The sequence below is a fragment of the Hyaena hyaena genome, unplaced genomic scaffold (genome assembly GCF_003009895.1).
Source record: "Hyaena hyaena isolate Hyena2069 unplaced genomic scaffold, ASM300989v1 scaffold_30, whole genome shotgun sequence".
Classification (NCBI taxonomy): domain Eukaryota; kingdom Metazoa; phylum Chordata; class Mammalia; order Carnivora; family Hyaenidae; genus Hyaena; species Hyaena hyaena.
Window position 1 is genome coordinate 1,087,637 of NW_024080662.1, and position 22,063 is coordinate 1,109,699.

Consider the following 22,063-nt stretch of genomic DNA (forward strand, 5'->3'; position numbering starts at 1 on the left):
TTAAGAAACAAAACAGATGAACACAGGTAAAGTGAAGGAAAAATAAAATAAGATAAAATCAAAGAGGAAGGCAAACCTTAAGAGACTCTTAACTATAGAGAACATTGAGGGTTGCTGGAGGAGAAGTGGGTGGGAAGATGGGCTACATGCATGACAGGCGTTAAGGAGGGTATCTGTTGTGATGAGCACTGGGTGTTGTATGTATGTGATGAATCACTAAATTATACTCCTGAAACCACCAATACTACACTATATGTTAACTAAATTGAATTTAAATGAAATCTTGGAAAAAGAAAGAGAAAGGAGGAGGAGGAGGAGGAAGAGAAAAACAAGAAGAAGAAGAAGAAGAAGGAGGAGGAGGAAGAGGGGGAGGAGGAGGAGGAAGAGGGGGAGGAAGAGGGGGAGGAGGAGGAGGAAGAGGGGGAGGAGGAAGAGGAAGAGGGGGAGGAGGAGGAGGAAGAGGGGGAGGAAGAGGAGGAGGAATTATCCAGGTGAAAGCAGCGTCCCAGCTATCTGACTGACTGCTGAAGACCCTGGCTAACCCTGAATTTCCATCCCCTCCTGTCTTGGCCAGCTTGCTCTGGTGGTGCAGACCTTGCAGAATTTTGTGTCCCCATTTTCCATCAACCCTCAGCAGGGGAAAAGGGGCTAAGCCTAACTTTGTGTCCCCTCCTAGGCAGCGCACTCTTCCCCAGAGCACTGGATTTCTGGAGTAGTTGCTACTTTATTATTGTGACCTACTATTTTTACTGTAATGGCCCTGGGGCACTCAGGGTCCACAAGTGTTGTTTGATGATTAAATTTTTGTTAATACAGAAAATAAAACTGAGCTACTAAAAAAAGTATGTGCATAAGTACACAGTAGATTCATGGATGTGCATGTGGGAAGATCTTAGAAATATGCATAGAAAAGTAATAATGCAAGGAAAGATGGGGGAAGATAGAAGTTCTACTCAATGACTGGATTGTTTAAATATCCACATCAATAATATGCTTATGTCTTGGTGTGTAATTTTTAAAAATTCCACAGGCAGTTGGCTGGCTCAGTCAGAAGAGCATGGGACTCTTAATCTGGAGGGTCATAAGTTCAAGCCCCACACTGAGTGTAGAAATTACTTAATAAATAGGGGCGCCTGGGTGGCTTAGTCGTTTAAGCGTCCGACTTTCGCTTAGGTCATGATCTCACGGTTCGTGGGTTTGAGCCCTGCGTTGGGCTCTGTGCTGACAGCCAGCTCGGAGCCTGGAGCCTGTTTCAGATTCTGTATCTCCCTCTCTCTCTGACCCTTGCCTGCTCAGGCGCTCTCTCGCTCTCTCTCTCAGAAATAAATTTTTAAAATTTTTAAAAAATTAAAAAGTGCCTGAACGTATCAGAAGTCAGGAGAGTAAGGTTAAAAAAAAAAAAAAAAAAAAAACAATGCCAAGAGGGGCGCCTAGGTGGCTCAGTCAGTTAAGCTTCTGACTTCGGCTTAGGTCATGACCTCATGGTTCATGGGTTTGAACCCTGCGTCAGGCTCTGTGCTGACAGCTCAGAGCCTGGAACCTGCTTTGGATTCTGTGTCTCCCTCTCTCTCTGCCCCTCCTCCGCTCGCACTCTGTCTCTCTCTTTCAAAAATGAATAAACATTAAACATTAAAAAAAAAAAAAAAAAAACAATGCCAAGAAAAGAGCATGGGAACAAAGACAAAAAACAAGCCTCAATGGCAGTAAGAGTCCTGCTCAGGCAAGATCACTGAGAAGCACATGGGGTAGCAAGACCCAAAGTGGGGTGGGCACCACCTCCAAGCAACACTCCTTCCCAAAGTCACTGTTAAGTGTCCATCATCACTTGTGGGGCTCCCATTAGGCCCCTCCCTGCTGGGTATTCAGTAGCCCAGGGTACCTCTGTGATCTAGTCTGGGATGAGAACATAGTAAACTTTCTCCCTTGTCATAGTAAGCAATAGTGCAGTTAGCACTGTGATCAGGGATGTCATGGTCATCTGAGGGAAGCCACCACGTGCAAGCTTTCCTGCTCCCACTCCCTAATTCACCTCCAGTATCTCCCCCCACCCCATGATTCCCCTCCCTTGGCAAATTTAGCCAGACCAGTTCATCCACACACTGTTCAACTGCTCCCACTAGCCTCATAGCCCTAGGAACCCCAGGCCTGCATTTGGGAAGAGGCTCTGTTCCCAAACAAAAGACTGAGATCTTTTGTGGACACCAAAGAACATCATAAACATTCCCGTCTTTAAAAAAATACTTTATGACAGATTAATTTCATTGTGGTATGGGCTCAGGTTTTCCCAAAAAAAGAGGTCCTAAAAACCCAACGTTAAGTACCATCCAGTCAAAGGGAGAGGAGAGTGGGGAGGTGTGGTACTGTGTGTAGGAGGTGGCTAGGGGTCCCCATATGGACGTGTCCACTGGAAAGTGGATGACCTGAGCTGGAGAGGGTTCAGGGAGCTGTCAGCAGGCAGCACCTGTCATGCAGAAGCCCTGGGCAGGCTCCATGAGAGGGAGAAGAAACATGGCTCAGGGCTGAGTCCTGGGGACCTCACAGGTAAACAAAGGAGGTGCTACAGAAACCAAGGAGGGAGTTTGCAGAAGAGGAGTGTGATGAGAAGTCCACAGGGAGGTTAGGCAACTAAGACAGGAAAATGTCCACCGGGGGCACCTGGCTGGCTCAATCAGAAGAGCATGAGACGCTTGACCTCAAGGTTATGAGTTCTAGCCCCATGCTGGGTGCAGAGATTACTTAAATAAAAACTTTAAAATTAAAAAAAGAAAGAAAACGTCCACTGAATTGGACCATTAGCCTGTCCCTGGAGCCCCAGAAGGAATCAAGGTGTCTGGGTGTGTGTGTGTGTGTGTGTGTGTGTGTGTGTGTGTATGTATACGTGTGCAGACAGACAAGCAGCCATCATCTGAGGTGGTTCTGGCCAACTCCCTACAATGTGGAAGAGGTTGAGGATGCCAGAGAAGTTTTGCTGCTCCTTTGGTGGGTTTGGTGAGCCCTTCCTCACCTAGACTGTGGGATCCACTCAGGGCGACGACTGCATTTCCTCTGTCAACTCAGTGAATGCACAGACCCTGCTCCACAGCGGGACTAAGAAGTGCTTATTGAATGAACACACCGAACAAAAATAAACAGTGAACAAAGATGCTGGACAAAGAAAGAACACCCTCAAACAATGAGTCTGCATCTTTGGGGATGAAAGCCTTCCCTGGGGATAAAGCAGGTCTTTGAAGAAATTAATTTGCTGGGGGCAACAGCGGCACCCCACTCTACCCAGGGGCAGGGAGGGTGCCAAGCAGACTGCTCCTCACATCAGATGTCCGATATTTTCACTGGACACATGAAAGTGTCCTGATACCAAAGTGGCCAGGGTGATCCACCAAGCAGAGGCCAGGACTGGGAAGCCTAGATCCCTCCTCCTGGTCCTCCAGAGCCTTGCTATGGGGTTCTTGGAAAGAACCTCTCTAGCTGAGCTAAGTCTTTCCATCCCCCACCAGTGTTCCTGACCCTCTATTGGCCAGAGCTACACAGAGGGAAAATCGCTGTATAAGCAAAATCAATTACTACTAATTACTATCAACAACTATCTTTTCAAGAGCCATGTTTGCCTTTATCTGAACATCTTGTTTTTTCCTGAGCTACCAGTAGTGACTAAGGAAAATGAAGCCCATTTCAGGGCCCATGTTCCCTGAAAACCTTGCCAGGAGTTTTAGCCTTGATTACTTCTGGGGTCACTGCCCCTCCATCTCACAGGCCTGGGAGGCCTAGAATGAAGTGCTCACAAGGGAGTACCAGGAACCAAAGATGCTTTCCAAAGGGCAAAGCTTCTAGTTTCTTTCTTCATGCTTCCGAAAACAGGTTCTCAGCACCACCAGGCAGACCCGGAGCAGTAAGCCAGGGTCTTTGTAACTGGAAGGGAGCAGTGTCACCCCCAAGAGTCCCCACCAGGCTCTCCAACATGAGGACAGGGAGGACATTTTCTCTTTCCTCACTCCACACTCAGGGCTGTGGAGGTTTTTACCATTTAGAAAAGGAGATGGTTGTGTGACACCTGTCCCTGGAGCCCTAGATGGGTTTCCTAGGGCTCTTCACACCTGACTGAGTGCCTAGGTAGGGAGAATGCAGCTCTGTGCCTGTATTCTCAGGCCCTGTGTTTTTATAGCCCAGGCAAGCCAAGGTATATGCCATGGTGGCCAAGGAGGTGCCAAGTACCAATGAGAGCAGGGACCCTTGTGTGGGCTCTACCATATACGCTGGCAGGGCAGGGGGGTTAGGGGAAGAATAGAGGCCAGTGTGGCAGAGGTGGTCTGTCAAGAGCACCCAGAGCAAGCTGCCCTGCTTCCATAGGCTCGGCCCGCATCACAGGCCCAAAAGCATCCTGGCAGGAAACCCCTCTTCCCCTGGCAGTCAGCGCTAAGCACTAGCATTTGTAAAAATGCTTTCAGTACATGAGGGAAGCAGGGATGGATGCTTGGCCCCTGGGAAAGCCCTACTCCAGTCCACTGGCTTCTGAGCCAGCTCCGTGTGTCACAGCTTGCCTCTAGAGCCCTGGGCCTAGATAAATACATATCCCAGAGTCACACTGGTTTCTCTGCCCCGGGTGCCCACTGGCAGATCACCACTCCAGACCATCAGCCTGAGACCTGGAGCTCCCTCCCTCCTGGCCTCTTTCCAATCCCCAAAACCTTCCAAGGGAACCCTGTCCCTCACCACTGTCCAAACTTCCTGGAGTTTCATGAACACAAATGAGGATTAAGAGGCAAAATGACATTCTTTCCAATGCAAGCGGGTGTTTTCTGTGGCTCTGGTGGCCTGGACTGAACCCCTGGGCTGAAAGCCTCTGGGATGGGCCAGCCCTTTCAAGTGAACTCTCCAGCTTCAGGCCCAAATTCTGTGTTTTAGCAGCTATATGTGAAGATGAGAAAGATGGACCAGCGTGGTTCCTCTGAGCCCCCCAGGCATCCCCATATTCAATCAGAGCTCCCAGAGAGCAGGGACCAAACCCTTAATCAAGTTTAATTCAAATATATTCTGTAGTAGGAAACAGGGATGGGAATCTACCTGTTCACCTTTATATCTTCAGGGCTGGGCAGGCACCAGGCAACCAGCTAGTATTTAATACCAGGCCTCATGCTGCGTGCTCTCATTTCCAGCATTTCATTTGATAAAAACTTGTTAAATTCAATGTACTTGACTTGCCCTCTTGCAACCCCGGTTATCACCTCAATTTTTAACTCTTCCTCATCTCTTTCTCAGTGTACTTGTAGAAACCAGTGGCATCAATATTAATGCATTTGCACGTTAGGTGCTCCTTTATTTCCCCAGCCTAGACTTGAATACTCAGCTGCCTACCTAATACCTCACTTGGGTGTCTCTAAAACACAACTTCTCCAGGAACGAACTCTGATCCTAGGCCCCATTCAGTTGCCCCCAGTGTGCACCACATGCTCAGGCCAGAACTCAGGGGTCTTCCTGACTCCTCTCTTTCTCTAACTTGTCAAAGCGAGGCGTTCAGGACCCCGCTGGCTCTACATTCAGTATATATTCAGAAGCTGAGTGCTTTTTAGCACTTTCTCCCTCTCCCTCCTGCCATCCCCTCATCCTGGTCCAGTGACCATCCTCCCACATCTGACCACTGTCCAAACCCCTCACTAGCACCCTGCCTCTACCCTTCCCTCTCAGGTTTGGCATACATAGCAAAATGTGCATTTACCATCTTGTTTCAGCATCCTATAGGAAATTAACCCAGAGATACCCTGGGAAAAATACAAAATATCCCATAAGATACACTGGGAAATCATCCCATCAATACATTACCCCATAGATACACCAGTAAAAATACAAAATGACATATACACCAGGTTGCTCAATGTGATGGCTACTTGTAAGAGCAAAGTCTGGCCACAGGCTGATATCCACGGATCAGCTATGGCACACCCATGTGATAGAGCACTGTGCAGATGCAAAAAAAGAAAGAAAAGAAAAAAGAAATAAAGAAAAGAAAAGAAAAAGAAAAAAAAGAAACGAATCAGGAGGATTTCTCCATTCTGCTATGGAGTGATCTTCAGAATATATTATGTAGGGGGAAAAAAGCTCAGAACAGGGTTCAGAATTGGCCAGATAGGTATACATATATATATATATATGCGTGTATATATATGTATGTGTGTGTGTATATATATATATATATATATGTATATATATATATATATATATATATATATGGGGGGTTAAGTAAATGTATATTTTCCTTATATTTTCAAAAGAGAATGGAAAAAAAACTGATAAAGGTGAATTCTTATCAGAGAAGGAAGAAAATAATGTGGAAGGGAACAAGATAGAACTAGACTTCTCTAGGTACATTTCATTTATTTGAAATCACATGAAAGTTTTATATAATTTTAAGAAAATTAAATTAGAAAGAAAAAAGTATAGCTGATGGCATTGTTGTCCTCAGTGGATTTCTGCTCTGTGCCATGTGACTTTGCAGTTCGACCCACTAAGGGTGAAGTCTATTTTTCCAGAATGTGGCAGACTCCATTTTCCAAAAATGGTCTCCATAAGATTTCTAGTCCCACAGGCTCTTATAGAAACTGGACATTCCCAATCAAGAGCTGGAGCCCATATCTCCTCCTCTCAAAACTGGATAGGACTTTAGCACCATCTCAATGAAGAGAAATGGCAGAAATAATAAATGTCTTTTGAGACTAGGTCATAAAAGGTAGTACAGCCTCCAGTTGGCTTTCTCTCTCTCTCTCTCTCTCTCAGAACAACCCTGAAACGCAAAAACCATGTTGAGAGGGAACAACCTAGCCCATGTGGAGAAGCACTGAGGCTCCCAGCTACTAGCAAGAATCAATTGTAAGACTGTAAGTGAGGAGGATAATTCAGATGATTCCAGTCCCCAGACTGTGAGTCTTCCAGTTGAAGCTCCAGACACTGTAGAGCAGAAATAAGCCATCCTGTGTGCCCTGCCTGAATTCCTGACCCATAGAATCTGTAACAAAATAGTGGTTGTTTGATGCCACTAAGCTTTAGGGTAATTTCTTATACAGTCATAGTAACTACAAGACCACCCCTTAAATTTGGGCTGAAATACGAATTGCTTTGGGGGCATCTGGATTGCCTGGTCAACTCTTGGTTTTGGCTCAGGTCATGATCGAATCAGGTCATGATCGAAAGGTTCCTGGGTTCGAGCTCCACATCAGGATCTGCACTATCAGTGCAGCCTGCTTGGGATTCTCTCTCTCTCTCTCAAAATAAAGAAAACTTTTTAAAAAAATGAGTTGCAAAAAAAAAAAAAAAAGAGTTGCTTTGACTAAAATAATGTTAGCAGATGTGTCTTTTCAAGCAGAGGTCTGAAGTGTGTGTGTGCGGGGGGGGGGGGGGTTAGGCGTGCCCTCCTGTGTGTCTGTCATCACCATGGGAAGAAAATGTGGGGCAGACCTGGACTTAACTGCAGCCCAGAGCCCAGCCTAGTTCAGTGAAGTCTAGCCATCATGCAACTGCATGAATGAGAATTAAACATTGCTGTTTGAAAAAAAAAAAATTGCTGTTCGAAGCCACTGAGTTTTAGCTGATGTACTGTGCAGTATGATCATGGCAACAAATAAGTGATCAAAAAGCAATGCCTACAAATTGAACACAAACTGGAAAAAAAAAAAGAGCTTAATTACATATCTTCTTAATGGCATAACCTCACCGAGAAGAGTCATTTCAACTAAGTCTAAAGCACAGAACTTGGACTATACATCCTTGGAAAGAGATTAAACTAAGAACAAAAGAAACCACAAGAAAATCTTAAATTATGTTCCCTAGTATTATTGTTAGTTAAAATACGTATATTATTATTTTGAAATAAATACACATATATACATTACATATACATGTGTGTATGTATATATAAAATATTCCATATATATGCAATGTTTGTTTGGATTCTGATTTGAACAAAACAACCCTAAAAAGCCATTTATGAGATACTCAAGTAAAATTGAACATGGATTCAGTATTAAGTTATATTAAGAAATTATAGTTAATTTTGTTGGCTGTGATAATGTCATTGGATTAAAATAAAAACAGCTTTTAACTAGAGGTACATCCTAAAGTATTTATGAGTGAAATGATATGTTTGTATTTTGGTTGAAAATACTCCAGAGGCACCTGGATGGCTAAGTCTGTTAAGTATCCAACTTTGGCTCAGGAAATGATCTCGTGGTTCCTGAGTTTGAGCCCTGCATAGGGCTCTCTGTTGTCAATGCAGAGCCTGCTTCAGATTCTCTCTCTGCCCCTCCCCCATACTCTCTCATGCATGTGCACTTTCTCTCTCACTTCCTCTCAAAAATAAATAAAAACAGGGGCACCTGGGTGGCTTAGTCGGTTAAGCGTCCGACTTTCGCGGTCATGATCTCGCGGTTCGTGGGTTCGAGCCCCGCGTGGGGCTCTGTGCTGTCAGCTCAGAGCCTGGAGCCTATTTCAGAGTCTGTGACTCCCTCTCTCTCTGACCCTCCCCTGCTCACGCTGTCTCTCTCTCTCTCTCCTAGAAATAAATAAAACATTAAAAAAAAAAATTAAAATAAATAAATAAATAAATAAATAAAAACATTAAAAAAAGAAAAAAGAAAATACTCCAGTCTAGAAAAGGGAATACTTTTGCACTGTTGGTAGGAATACAAACTGCTGCAGCCACTCTGGAAAATTATGTAGGTTCCTCAAAAAGTTAAAAATAGAGGGGCACCTGGGTGGTCCAGTCTGATAAGCTTCCAACTTCAGCTCAGGTCATGATCTCACAGCTTGTGAGTTCAAGCCCCATGTCAGGCTCTGTGCTGACAGTCCGGAGCCTGGAGCCTGCTTCCGATTCTGTGTCTCCCTCTTTCTCTGTCCTTCCCCCATTCACATTCACTCTCACTCTCAAAAATAAATAAATATTTTTTTAAAATTTTTAATTAAAAATAGAAGTACCCTACAACCCAGAAACTGCACTACTAAGTATTTACTTAAAGGATAAAAAAATGTTGGGGTCCCTGGGTGGCTCAGTTGGTTAGGCATCCAACTTCAGCTCAGGTCATAATGTTGCTGTTTGTGAGTTCAAGTCCCACGTCGGGCTCTGTGCTGACAGCCCAGAGCTTGGAGCCTACTTCAGATTCTGTGTCTTCCTCTCTCTCTGTCCTTCCCCTATTCATGCTCTGTCTGTCTGTTTGTCTCTCTCTCTCTCTCAAAAATAAACATTAAGAAAAAAATTTTTAATTAAGGAGGAGCATCTAGGTGGCTCAGTTGGTTAAGCAGCTGACTTTGGCTCAGGTCATGATCTCACGATTTGGGAGTTCAAGCCCCGAATTAGGTTCTGTGCTGACAGCTCAGAGCCTGGAGCCTGCTTCAGATTCTATGTCTCCCTCTCTCTTTGCCCCTCTCTCTCTCTCTCAAAAATAAATAAACATTTTTAAAAAGGATACACAAATGCTAATTCAAACGGGCACCTGCATCCCAATGTTTATAGCAACACTATCAACAATAGCCAAATAATGGAAAGAGCCCAAATGTCCATTGACTAATGAATGGATAAAGGAGATGTGGCATATATATACAATGGACTATTACTCAGCAATCAAAAAGAATGAAATCTTTTTGTAACAACATGGATGGAATTACAGTCTATTATGCTAAGTGAAATAAGTCAATCAGAGAAAGACAAATATATGATTTCACTCATATGTGGAAGTTAAGAATTTAAGAAACAAAACAGATGAACACAGGGGAAGGGAAAAATAAGATAAAAACAGAAAGGGAGGCAAACCATAAGAAAGTCTTAAATACAGAGAACAAACTGAGGGTTGCTGGAGGGGAGGTAGGTGGGGGGATGGGTTAAATGGATGAGGGCATTAAGGAGGGCACTTGCTGGGATGAGCACTGGATGTTATATGTAAGTGATGAACCACTAAATTCTACTCCTAAAACCACTGGTACACTATATGTTAACTAACTCGGATTTAAATAAATGAAAAAGGAAGGAAGGAAGGAAGGGAAGGAACAGAAGAAAGGAAGAAAAAGGAAGGAAGGAAGGAAGGGAAGGAACAGAAGAAAGGAAGAAGAGAGGGGGAGAGAGGGAGGGAGAGAGGGAGAGAGAGAGTGAGAGAGAGAAAGAAAGAAAGAAAGAAAGAAAGAAAGAAAGAAAGATCCAGTCTAAAAAAAAAAAAAAGAAAAGAAAGCTGGAGAAATATAGATGAAACAAGACAGCAAAACATTGATCATTGTTGAAGCGGGTAATGGGTCACCAGAAAGGGGTTCACCATACCATCTTTTCTCCTTTTATGTGAGTTTGCAATATTCATCTGCAGAATGTTTACTGTCCCTGAGGACATCTACCCTAAAGAGCCAAAGGCCAGTGTACCCCAAAAAGAGGCCAGAATTACACGTCTGACCAGAGAAGAAGAGGCCCACAAAAGAGTTTCCTCTGCAGTGCACAGAGGCTTCCATGGCTAGAATGCAAGGGGTGGCTGCCTCTCCAAGCCAGCCCGGCTCTACTGCTACCTTCAGCTGACATCACCTCAAACCAGAGCTGGCAAGGCTTTGGCCTGGAGGGTTCAACACTGGCCACTCAAAGTCAGATACAGGGATTTGGAAAGTGGGCACACAGGGCCAGAAGAAGGGGAGAGGTTCTCCGGGCAAGATTCCTAAAACAAGCATACTGTCTTAGTATTACCCTTATTTCAGGAGACAGAGTCAGGATCCAAAGGGTCTCACTAGGTTGGAAGGGATCTCCAAATACAACGAAAGAAGACATGCCAGGGATCCACGCAGGCCCCCACGGATTCACACTCGGGTTGCACAAGCCCAGGATGGAGGGGACCCGGTCTTCATGCTGAGATGCCCAGTGTGGGGTGTAGTGCCAGAGGGCACTCAGGAAGGTAGAGGATGGTGTTCTCAGACTGGCAAGTGAAGGCTAGTCATTCTTCAGACTGTGTCACTCAGTCCGAGTGACATACTGAGCCCTGACCTATGTGAACCTCCCTGTCTTCAGGATATTGACAGCCTTGGGCAGGACATCCCAGGCCGGCAAGGGTCTGAGAGTCACAATCCAGCCACAGGAGCTAGAGAAGTCAAGTATAGAGAATCCCAGAGTTGAGGAGGTAAGAGCATAGTGAGCTCCTGCTAACTGTGCCAGAGAGCAGGGCCAGGCCAAGAGACAGGGGGTGTAAGGAAGCCCACTTGAGACAAAAGAGAGAACTTTCCAACAGTGGAGTCACCTGCCTGGGAGGGACCAGAGGTCACTGATCACTGGGTGTTCACACCAAAGCAGAGCTCCTGCCTTCAGAGAACTTGGAAGCAGACATGTTGGCATCCACTAGGGGCTGGATTAGATGTTTGAAGTAAAAGGAAGGCAGAACAAACATATCACCCACTGAAGCTAAGCCATGCTCCTGAAGGAAGTGGCCTCACATGCCAGACCTTGAGGTTGGTGGAAACCTGGCCTAAGCCCACAGAACCCATGGGGCTGCAGAAGAAACTGCAGACACATCCATCTTCTCCCTCTACAAGTGAAGGAATCTGTACAACTGCCCCCTGGAGGGGGCAGACCAGGTGCCGGAGCACCTAGGGGACACGGAACAACACTTAGGAGGTAAGCGGCCATGCATGGCTGGAAACAGGGAGGCTGCATCAGGCGCCGCAGGCCCAGGTAGAAGCCTGGCTGACTGGCTGGCCAACCCAGTAGAAGGAAGCCAGTAGCTTTTCAAGAGTCCATGCCTATGCAAGGTGCCAGCCAGTCCCTCTTATAGCTTGATTGTGATTGTGAGGGCATCTCGTCCACCCTGAAAGATCTCTGGGGCATGGAGGAAGAGCAAACCTCTTCATTTAAATCTCTTTAATTAGCCTAAAGGCTGCACGATATACCTATTTTCTCTCCACAGTGAGGCTGAGGAACAGGAGGAAGCATCACTCTTCCTTCTTACTTGTCTAACAAAAATAAGCTGTCAGAGATGGAGGGGACCTTGGAGTCATCTAGTTAAATCTCTCCTTTTACAGATAAAAACTAGTGAGGACCTACTATCTGTATGGCCAATTTGGGGCAATGTTGGGATTGATTACAACCTAAGTTTCTGACCCCCACCCAGGAGGCTTCCAGTATTCTCAATTCCCCACCCACCGTATGCTGTCCTTTGTTCAAATGTCCTATTTCCTGATCCTTTTCTCATCCTCAAAGCCCTCCCCATCCTCTTGCTAAATTTTCCATCTTCTCAGAGCAGGAGGCAAGGAAGTGACGCGATTCTCCAGCTGTGCTCAGTGTATGGCATTTCAGTTTGCTAAAGTCAGCTAGCTGGCTGTTCTTCTAAATCTCTCATATTAGGCCTTTGGAGTTCCCAACAGAATAAGTTAATGTTGTGAATGTGTTTTGTAAGCTGTAAAATACCATACAAATATATGCTCTACTATTTTAGAATATGAAATAATCCAACCTCTTTTAATCATGTGCTCATTTATCTTACCTCTGTGAGACAAAGGAAAAGCAGGAGCAAACTCTAATTTAAGGAACTTTAGGGTAAAAATCTAAACAAGTGCCTCTTTCTCTCCACCAGATTAGAAGCTCCTTGAGGGTACAGCCCATTTTGTGCTCCTTCCTTCGTTCCTCACATTTCACCCAGGGCTAAGCATCCAGTAAATGTTCAGCATAGAGTTTCCTGTATCCATGGATAAAATTTCACTGTAAGGGGTGCCTGGCTGGCTCAGTTGGTAGAGCATGTGACTCTTAATCTCAGGGTTGTGAGTTCAAGCCCCATGTTGGGTGTGAAGCCTCCTTTAAAAAGTTTTTTTCACTTTATTTTAAAATTTTTTTTTAATGTTTATTTATTTATTTTTGAAAGAGAGAGCATGCGTAGGAGAGGGGCAGAGAGAGAAGGAGACACAGAATCCAAAGCAGGTTCCGGGCTTCAAGCTGTCAGCACAGAGCATGACACGGGGACTTGTATTCACAAACCACGAGATCATGACCTGAGCCAAAGTTGGACATTTACTGAGCCACCCAGGTACCCCACATTTTTTCACTTCAAAATCCTTCTATTACTATGGTGCCTGGGAGGCTCAGTTGGTTAAGCATTTGACTCTTGATATCTGCTTGGGTCATGATCTCATGGTCATGAGATCAAGCCCTGTGTCCACCTCCTCACTGAGCATGGAGCCTGCTTAAGATTGTCTCTCTCTCTTTCCCTCTGCCTCTTCCCTGCTTGCACTCGCTCCCTCTCTCTCAAATAAATAAATAAATAAATAAATAAAATCCTCATATTGCTAAGTAGAACTTAATTATAGAAACCCTCACAACTACTCCCATATACAAAAAGGGCAGGCGACCCATATTACCTACCTGCATGCACAAATGTATCAAATGTACAGGTGCGGCTATCAGGAAATTTCCTTACCCTCTTTTCTTCCAAAGCACCCAGATGCCTTACTGATTCTTCTAGCATCCTAGGAAAGGATAGCTCCCTCCCTGAGCCAATGGCACTAGAGAGCAACTCTGGGTCCAGGGGAAGTCCACTGGACGGGGTCCTGGAGATCACCTCTGGATGATCCTTGCCTGAACTGCTGCTGAGGCTTTTGATCTCCTCAATAGCTGGCACCAAGACCCAGAAGCTAACCTTCCTATTTCCCCTCAGGGAAAATTCACCACACACTTCAGGGGCAGCCAGCCTGCTCAAACAGTTCTGGATTTGATCCCAGGGTGATCTAGAGTTCTCTAGATGCTCCTAATAGGCCTCCATGTGACCTTCTTACCAGAAAGAAGTGGAGGTACTAGGTAAGGGGTCTCTTCTAGAGCAAAGTTCTCTTAAGAAGCCTAGATGCCCATAAGAACAAAGAACACATGAGGAGATCACAGCAGGGCTATGGCCAGCCTGGGGCTCAAGATACAGCACAGATGACAGCTTACTAGTTCCATCCCACAGGCACAGATGACCAGACCTAATGTATAAGACATATGAGCTGAGGGCATACCAGGGGGCAACAGATAGCCACCAGAGGCCCCATCTGCAGGAAGGGAACCTGAGACACCAGAATCCCATCTACTCTACCACAGGAGTGACCCCAGAGGCCATGGTCCCAATCATTCCCCAGCTATGACCAGCTTCCACCACAATGCTGATGAATGGAGAAAGAGAGGCCCTCAAGGCTGGAAAGGAGCCTAAGCAAGTCCTACCAATGCAGTATCAATGCCAGCGTGACATACCCCTGGCATGGAGAGGCCCAGGCAGGAGTCCCCGTATGGCTCGATTATCCATCAAGTCCCAGCTCACCAGGAGGGCCTCAAGTCCTAAACTGACACTTGGTCCTTGCTGTAGGCATGTAGGTCTCAGCTACCATTTCACCATTGTAAAAAGTGAGTCCCCAGGCAGGATGAGTAAGATCCAGACAGACGGGGCCTGTAGGAGCTGAATGGCCAGGCAAGTGGAGTGAAGAACAGGTGTGTGTAAAACACAAAGCAGGATGTCCATGGTGAAGCAGAAATCCATTAAGAGTAGTTATAACCATTGTGACAGTTTTGCCAACCTACCTCCCAAGTCAGCCCCAACTTACTGCACATGGGAACAGATTTCCCCTCAAATAGTCCACACATAGCAGGGTCTGTCTCTCCCCACTTGCATCACTAACAGGAAGAAAGGGCACTATTGAGATGTACAGGACCTCTGAGAAGAGAAAGGATTTATTGAAGCCCAAGCCCTATATTCTAGCAGCCTACTACTTAAATATACAGTGAGGGCTTCCCACAGCTGGGCAAAAAGGCATGATCCATGGGCTCTGAAAGCTTTGCCCTCTTAAAATCAGACCAAACTTACTCAGAGAAAGAAGGACTTTAGAAAAGAGAACAGAAAAGTGACCCATTGCATCATTCTTTGGCTCCCAAACTAGTCCAAAGTCTGGCTCTACTTTCAGTGAACTCTTAGCCCCTTCACATCTAAAGACCTCAATAAACTCTTTTTTATTTTTATTTTTTTAAATGTTTTTTATTTACTTCTAGGAGACAGAGAGAGAGACAACGTGAGCAGAGGAGGGTCAGAGAGAGAGGGAGTCACAGACTGAAACAGGCTCCAGGCTCTGAGCTGGCAGTCAGCACAGAGCCCGACGTGGGGCCTGAACCCACGAACTGCGAGATCATGACCTAAGCGAAAGTCGGACGCTTAACTGACTAAGCCACCCAGGTGCCCCAACAAACTCATTTTTAAAAAGCTAGAGGTGCCTAGGTGGCTCAGCTGGTTAACCATCCAACTTCAAATCAGGTCACGATCTCACAGTTCATGGGTTTGAACCCTGTGTCAGGCTCTATGCTGACAGTTCAGAGCCTGGAGCCTGCTTCAGATTCCGTGTCTCCCTCTCTCTCTGTCCCTCCACCACTCGCAATCTTTATCTCTCTGTCTCTCAAAAACAAATAAAAAATGTTAAACAAAAATTTTAAAGCTAGAATTTTGAGATACCTGGGTGGCTCAGTCAGTTGAATGTCTGACTCTTGATTTCAGCTCAGGTCATGATCCCAGGGTTGTGGGACTGAGCACTGCATCAGGCTCAGCACTTGGAGTCTGCTTAAGATTCTCTCTCCTTCTCCTTCTGCCCCTCTCCCCAGCTTGCACGTGCACACACACACACACACACACACACTCTCTCTCTCTCTCTCTCTTTCTCTATCTCTCTCTAAAATAAAACTAAATTAAAATAAAAAGCTAGAATTTCTTGGCCAAAAGAATGAAATTAGAATCTGAATGGCTTCTAGATACAAATCCAGCTTACAGGATAAATATGGGAGAGAGGAATATCTCAAATGACACCACAGAGACACAATCAGCATAATCCAGAATGTGAGAAACAAAGGACAAATGACACAGTTCTCCAATCACCAATTGCAAGGGGGGAAAAAGGAAATGGCATCTACAGATTTAAAGAAACTCAAGAAATGTATCAAGCAAATGCAATGTGTAGATCCTGTTTAGATCACAATTTAAACAAACCAACTATAAAAATAAATTCTTAAGATAATCAGAAAACCTGAACCCTGACTGGATATTTGCTGAGATTAAGAAAGGATTGTTAACAAGGTGTCTGACTGGCTCAGTTGGTAAGGCATATATCTCTTGATCTTGGGGTCATGAGACCAAGCCCCACAATGGGTGTAGAGATTACTTTAAAAAAATTAAAATTCAGGGGCACCTGGGTGGCTCCGTTGGTTAAGTGTCTGACTCTTGACTTCGGCTTGGGTCAATATCTCATGGTTCGTGGGTTTAGGCTCCATGTCAGGCTTCATGCTAACAGTGCAGAGCCTGCTGGAGATTCTCTCTCTCTCATTCTCTCTCAAAATAAATAAACTTTAAAAAAATAAAAACATTAAAATTCAAAAAAAAGAAGAAATAGTTATCCTGTTTGGATGTGATTATGGTGCTGTGGTAATGTTCATACAAAGCCCTTATTTCTTAGAAATAGACACTGAAATACAGATGATGAAATATTGAGATGTCTGGAAGTTGCCTCCATGGGGTTGGCAGGTGAGGAAGACATAAACTTGACTAGCCATGAGTTGGTGATAACTGTGGCTGGGCAACAGGAACATGAGAGTTCATTAGCTTATTCTCTCAACTATATAATCTACATAAAAGTAGATTTGAAATTTTCCATAATAAAAAGTTTAAAAGAAAACAGATGGCTTTTCTTCCCCAACTTTTTTTTTTTTTTTAGCAGCAATTTATTGGTTTTACTAATGCTAGGAAAAGCTACATTTTCAAAGCTGCTCCTTTCTCCCTGGCAAAAGACAAAAAGTGGTTGCCCCTTTGGGTGAAATTTTGACATCATCACCATTCAGATGTTAGGTCGCTTTAGCATAATCCCTATAGCATGCCTTCATGAGAATCCAGCCCTGGGGCCACACATGATCTCTAAACGACAAAAGACTTTTTTTTTTTATGTTTTATTTATTTCTGAGAAAGAGAGAGACGGTGTGAGCAGGGGATGATCAGAGAGAGAGGGAGATACAGAATCCAAAACAGGCTCCAGGCTCTGAGCTAGCTGTCAGCACAGAGCTCGATACGGGGCTCAAACTCACAAACCGTGAGATCATGCCCTGAGCTGAAGTCGGACAATTAACCGACTGAGCCCCCCAGGTGCCCCCTGTTATTTCTAAACCTGTCAATTATATCCTTTCATTTCATCCTTACAAATTAGTCCCAGATTTTCCTAGAGCCTGTTAGCTGATACAGTATAACAAGTCTGGTTAATCCCAGACCAGATATACTAATCCTGACAAACCCATTTATTTTTATTTTTATTTTCTTATTGAGATAGAATTATGACAAACCCATTCTGAGAAAGGAATTCAGGGTGTGGTTCTCAGAGCAGCCTCACTCACCTTCCGGCACACTGCCAGGTTCTGTGTGCCAGCTGCCTTTGATTAAAGATGTCTCTACAATATTTGAGCTGGAAGTGAGTGAGAGGCAACCTGGGCATTGGTCACGGATTTTGAAGGGTAATGAGAGAAAGGTGTCTCACCTGGTTCGCCCCAGCTCTCCTCCACACTCCTGCCCTTGGCCCCATTCTCACTGTTCCAGGCTATGTAGACCACACTTCTCATGCTATGTCTCCTTCTCTCCATCTCTCATAACCCCACCATTTTTCCAGCATGCCTTGGGTTTCTCCTTTGAGGCTTAGCTCTGTCTCTCCACTCTTCTCACTTGACAACCCTTCTGTAAACACTGTTTATTTGGCATTTCTCAGACACTGAGCTGCTCAGACACTGAGCCTTCTCAGTCTGAGCTGCTCAGACTGAAACTCCATGATTTGGCTCTTCGAGAGCTGTCTGACCAACGGGACTGTGAGGTACTAGAGGACAGGGAAGTATCATATCCCCTTCCAGACCCTCCACAAAGCCCAGAACAGTGCTTGCTCTTGATAGTGATAAATATACCTTGGCTGTATTGACTGAAGATCAATTTGCAAATGTCAGAACATGTAAAGTCCACAGGGTAAAGATTAGACAGGTTGCCACTGGTTTATATGGCTCTTTTGTGCAATTTTTTGAAAAGGTGCTTACTGGGGTAGTGATACAGTTTTGTCTTGATCTGGTAGTGTGTCATGGGTGTATATATAGGTTAAATCCCATCAATTTGAACACGTCACTGTACATCAGGCATAAAAATAAGTGAATGAATGATAAGTGCCCCTTTCTCTATGAGAATACAGCCCATACCAGGACATACAGCTCAGAGAGTAGAGCCTGAGACAGAGCCTTCCCTGATTTGGTACTTCTTGAGAAAGGCACAAAATGTAACTGTACATGTGACCCTGAGACCAGAAACAGAGAGCCCCCTGCCCTGAGGGACTCTCCGATGCCCAAAGTGCCATATCATCCAAACGGGCTAAGAGGCAGCACTGTGGATGTGGCGGTGCTGCTACTTACGGGATTTGAGTCAGGCTCTTCTGTCATAAACGGTGGAGCTGCCACCTCACAGAGCCCAAGTCAGCTCAGCATGAGGAATGAAAAGGCTAATTCTGGGGTAGCAAGGGGTAATGCTGCAACAGGAAAGAGCCAGGAATCAACTCCCCCAGAACCTCAGTTCCATTCTCCTATGGGGTTAGCAAAATGATCTCCCCCTTATATGACCCTCCACCTATCTCTATGAGGCTTCCCACTGCCCCCAAATTCACAAGCTTGCTTGAAACTGTGCTGCTGCTGCTGCTGTTTCCTGAATACCCAGAAGCCCATGCCATGGGGCTTTTTCTTCATCAATGGGCCAATCTGTTCAGCCGCATCTCTGAACAGAACATGCTAAATTTGGCATCAGGTACCTGAGATGCTCTGGTGAAAAGTAGAAGCCATTCTACTGCTGAAGGAGAAACATACCATGGAGGCACCGCTCATCTCAGGTGCTGTAACAAGCTGACTATCAGCAGGAGCAGTATATCCTGTGTCCTAAGGGGCTAGTCCTGAGCTTTGATGACAAGTAGCCAGCTCACCCTGAGCTTGACAGTCATAGGACCTTAGCACCACAGGCCCATGTGTGAACCTTGCCCACAGCAAGGAGCAATATTATGTGACTGCTAAATTGAGAGGGAGCCCATGGTTCCCCAACCCACAGCAGTTTGTGGGTCTGCCCTATAGCAGAATGCATAGGGGTAGAAATGAAACACCAAAAAGGAATAGGAGGAGTAGACACCAGCCTCTTTTCTGTCCCTCTGAGCTGCCCAAATCTTTCCAAAATCTCATATGCTTGGCTCTGCAACATCAGATAACCTATAAGCAGAGTAGTCTGGTTACCAGAAGAGAAACGTCAAATTCCCCATATAGAGAACTACCAATAACAAGGTGTTTGTCCATTCATCTGGAGACGTTCTCTGTTGGACAGAGAGCTCTAAAGCCTGGGTGAGGCTCCCTCAAGCTAAAACTCAAACAGCAGCCCAACACGCAGCAAAATGGACAGTATTTGCAGTTCTAAAAACCGTATGCTAACCAACTGCATTACTGTAATAGCTAATGTAATATGGGCAAATTCCCCCTTTAAAAGGAATGCTCACAGGCTGGCCTGTCTGTGTCAGGTTTCAGGCTATTAAGAGCCTTTCATTACTATTAGTTGTCTACGAAATGACTTCTGAAGAAATGAACACATGAGAGACACAGTTGGGCAGCTGAAGGATCAAAAATTATGCTCCCTTACAGTTTATGTGTTCCCACGCAGAAAAGCCAAGGCAAAATTATCAGCAGACTCTCATGGAGCCAGAAGCGTGGCACCCTCCACCCCAGGGTTTTCTACTCCCTAGGCCCATTTGGTGTAAAGACAATGCCTTCCATTTTATCCTGTTGTCTCTTGGTAGCTTTCCTGAGTTTTCAGTCTACCAATCTATCATATATTGGCATTCCCTTCCACTGCATTCACTACCACTTGAGTGTTTTTGTAGGACTTCAGTTGGCATACACTTTAAACAATCTGGTTTCACAGTATTTGATCAGATATGTTCTGTTGAAAACATTCTATGTGGGTTTCAGTTTTTCCCTGGTTTGAGGTGGTAATCTAAAATCATAAGGCAACAGGAACGTATTTGGTGATAGATGATTCAATAGCATTTTTGCCTCACCCCAGAGTGTTTCACTAAACCTTGGTGAAAACATATGTCCCTATTTGTATTTTGAGCCTAAATAAGTACTTTTTGGTGTCCGGTGGCATTTTTCCTTCCTCTAAATATGATTATGGTCACTAAATGCCTGAGGAAAGCGCATGACCAAGTTCATGGTTCAACTATTTCCATATCTCTCTGTTTCTCGCAGTGACACTTATCTTCCCTGACAGCCACTCCCATTGTGCTCTTTCCTTGGCCCAACACAATGGACACATGCAGACACCAGCAGACAAGGAGGACGTTTTCCATCCCACTGCTCACCAGTGCGGAGGGACTATGCTGAGGTTACATAAGCCCCTCCTGAGCCCAGCGTTGGGGGGAAGCAAATTTGGGGTTCGTGACGGAGTCATAGTCTGCAGGCCCCGACTGACCCTGCGCTCACTCACCATCCTGCCTTAGCAAGACAGGGCGGCTTGAAAGGGAGGGCCACTTCCCGCGACCATCGGGCCAATCTGCCTGGGTTCAAAGTGTGGCTGCACGTCCGAACCTCGCTGTCCATACTACATCGCAGGGTCGCGGGCCCTGGCCCCGAACTCAGGCTGCAGCTCCCCGTCCCCCACCCCCACCCCGGACGCCGCGACGCGCGCTTACCTGCCGGGACCTGGCCCAGGACCTGGGCCCGGTGGTCCCGCGGTCGCCCTCGCCGCGCCAGCAGCGGGGAGCTGTCCGCCGCCAGCAGGTGCTGAAGGCGGCTTCCCTGCGCCGGGGCCCGGGCCCTGGCCCGGACCTCCGGGCGGCAGTGGCCCGTCACCAGCGCCGCCCTCCAGGCTGGCCTCGTTGCCCATGGTGGGTGGGCGGGCGGGGTCGGGGTCGTGCTGGGCCCGGGCCGGCGGCTCCCGGGCGGCTGCTCACACGCTCGGCGCCGCCGCCGCCGCCATCTCCCAGCTCGGCTCGCGCCGCCGCTTGCCGCTGCGCATGCGCTTGCGCGGCCCGCGCGCCCCCTTCCCTGCACACGCCCCCCCGCTTCCGGAGCGCGCGCGCGCTCTCCAGCCAGGCGGTGAGGAAGCATGTCCACAAGGCAGCGGCGGGGTCGCTGGGAAACAGCTACCCGCCAGCGCATGCGCCCTCCGCAGCCGACACAGCGAGGTTGTGCTGCCTGGAGCCTAGCGGGAGTTAGCGGTAGCGTCCCACGTTGAACCAGGATGGAAGGGCACCTGCCACAAGGAGCGGCCCTGGGGGCGTCTGGCCGTGTCATGCCCTAGTGCCAATAGCACTTCCTGTCCCGGGAAACTTGGGGAGTAGGGGCTCTCCTTTGGGTAACCTCGGTTTTCAGCCAGCCAGCAGGGTTCTGAACAACAGGCCTCAGAGACGGGCCACCCAGTGTGGCCTCAAAGAATGTTTAGGAGTTAGAAAGACAAGTGAACAAGACTGTTCAGAGGTCACGGAAGACGGAGACAGGATGCTCAGCGATGGGGCAGGATTGTGAGGGCCTTGAAGGCCAGCTGGGGAGTGGAGACTTTATCCAGATGGCGATGGGAACTATCTGGGATTCAAGCCGAGGGCCTGGTCCCATGGGACAGGAGTCAGGAAGTGTCTCTGGGAAAGGTGAAGGGTGTGTCAGGACTGGCCTAAAGCCAGATGGAAGGCCTCCTCGGTAGACCTTGGGACAGTGACCTTGAGGATGGAAAAGAGGAGTTGATATTTCTCAGAGGGCTTGAGCTGTGGCTCCCAGAGACTGTCTAGATGAGAAGCTGCAAGCTGCCTCTGCATTAACAGAGAGCTGACCAAATTACTTTTCAGTGACCTCACTTTTACAGATTTCAGTATTTACACGCTACTCAAGATGCTCTGCTTCAAGGCTTCTCACACAAACTTGTGCTTTCTCGAGGGTAAATATTTCCTAGAAGATACAGACTATATTCCAAACAATTCCTGACTCCATAAATCACGGCTGTGGAGAAGAACCTATTTAATTCTCCTAATGGTGAGG

At 46.3% G+C, this 22,063-nt stretch overlaps 1 protein-coding gene and 1 non-coding gene across 2 annotated transcripts in view; one reads left to right on the forward strand and one right to left on the reverse strand.

Annotated features, from left to right (window-relative positions):
• The window catches only part of BSN (bassoon presynaptic cytomatrix protein), a 98,067-nt gene extending 77,149 nt beyond the window's left edge, over window positions 1-20,918 (reverse strand). Inside the window, exon 1 of the mRNA XM_039227993.1 lies at window positions 20,725-20,918. Coding sequence (XP_039083924.1) covers window positions 20,725-20,918 — 194 coding nt within the window. The remainder of the gene's footprint in view (window positions 1-20,724) is intronic.
• TRNAK-CUU lies at window positions 12,706-12,778 on the forward strand. The gene has a single exon. It is a non-coding gene; the product is annotated as a tRNA-Lys (tRNA).
• Window positions 20,919-22,063: the final 1,145 nt, after the last annotated feature.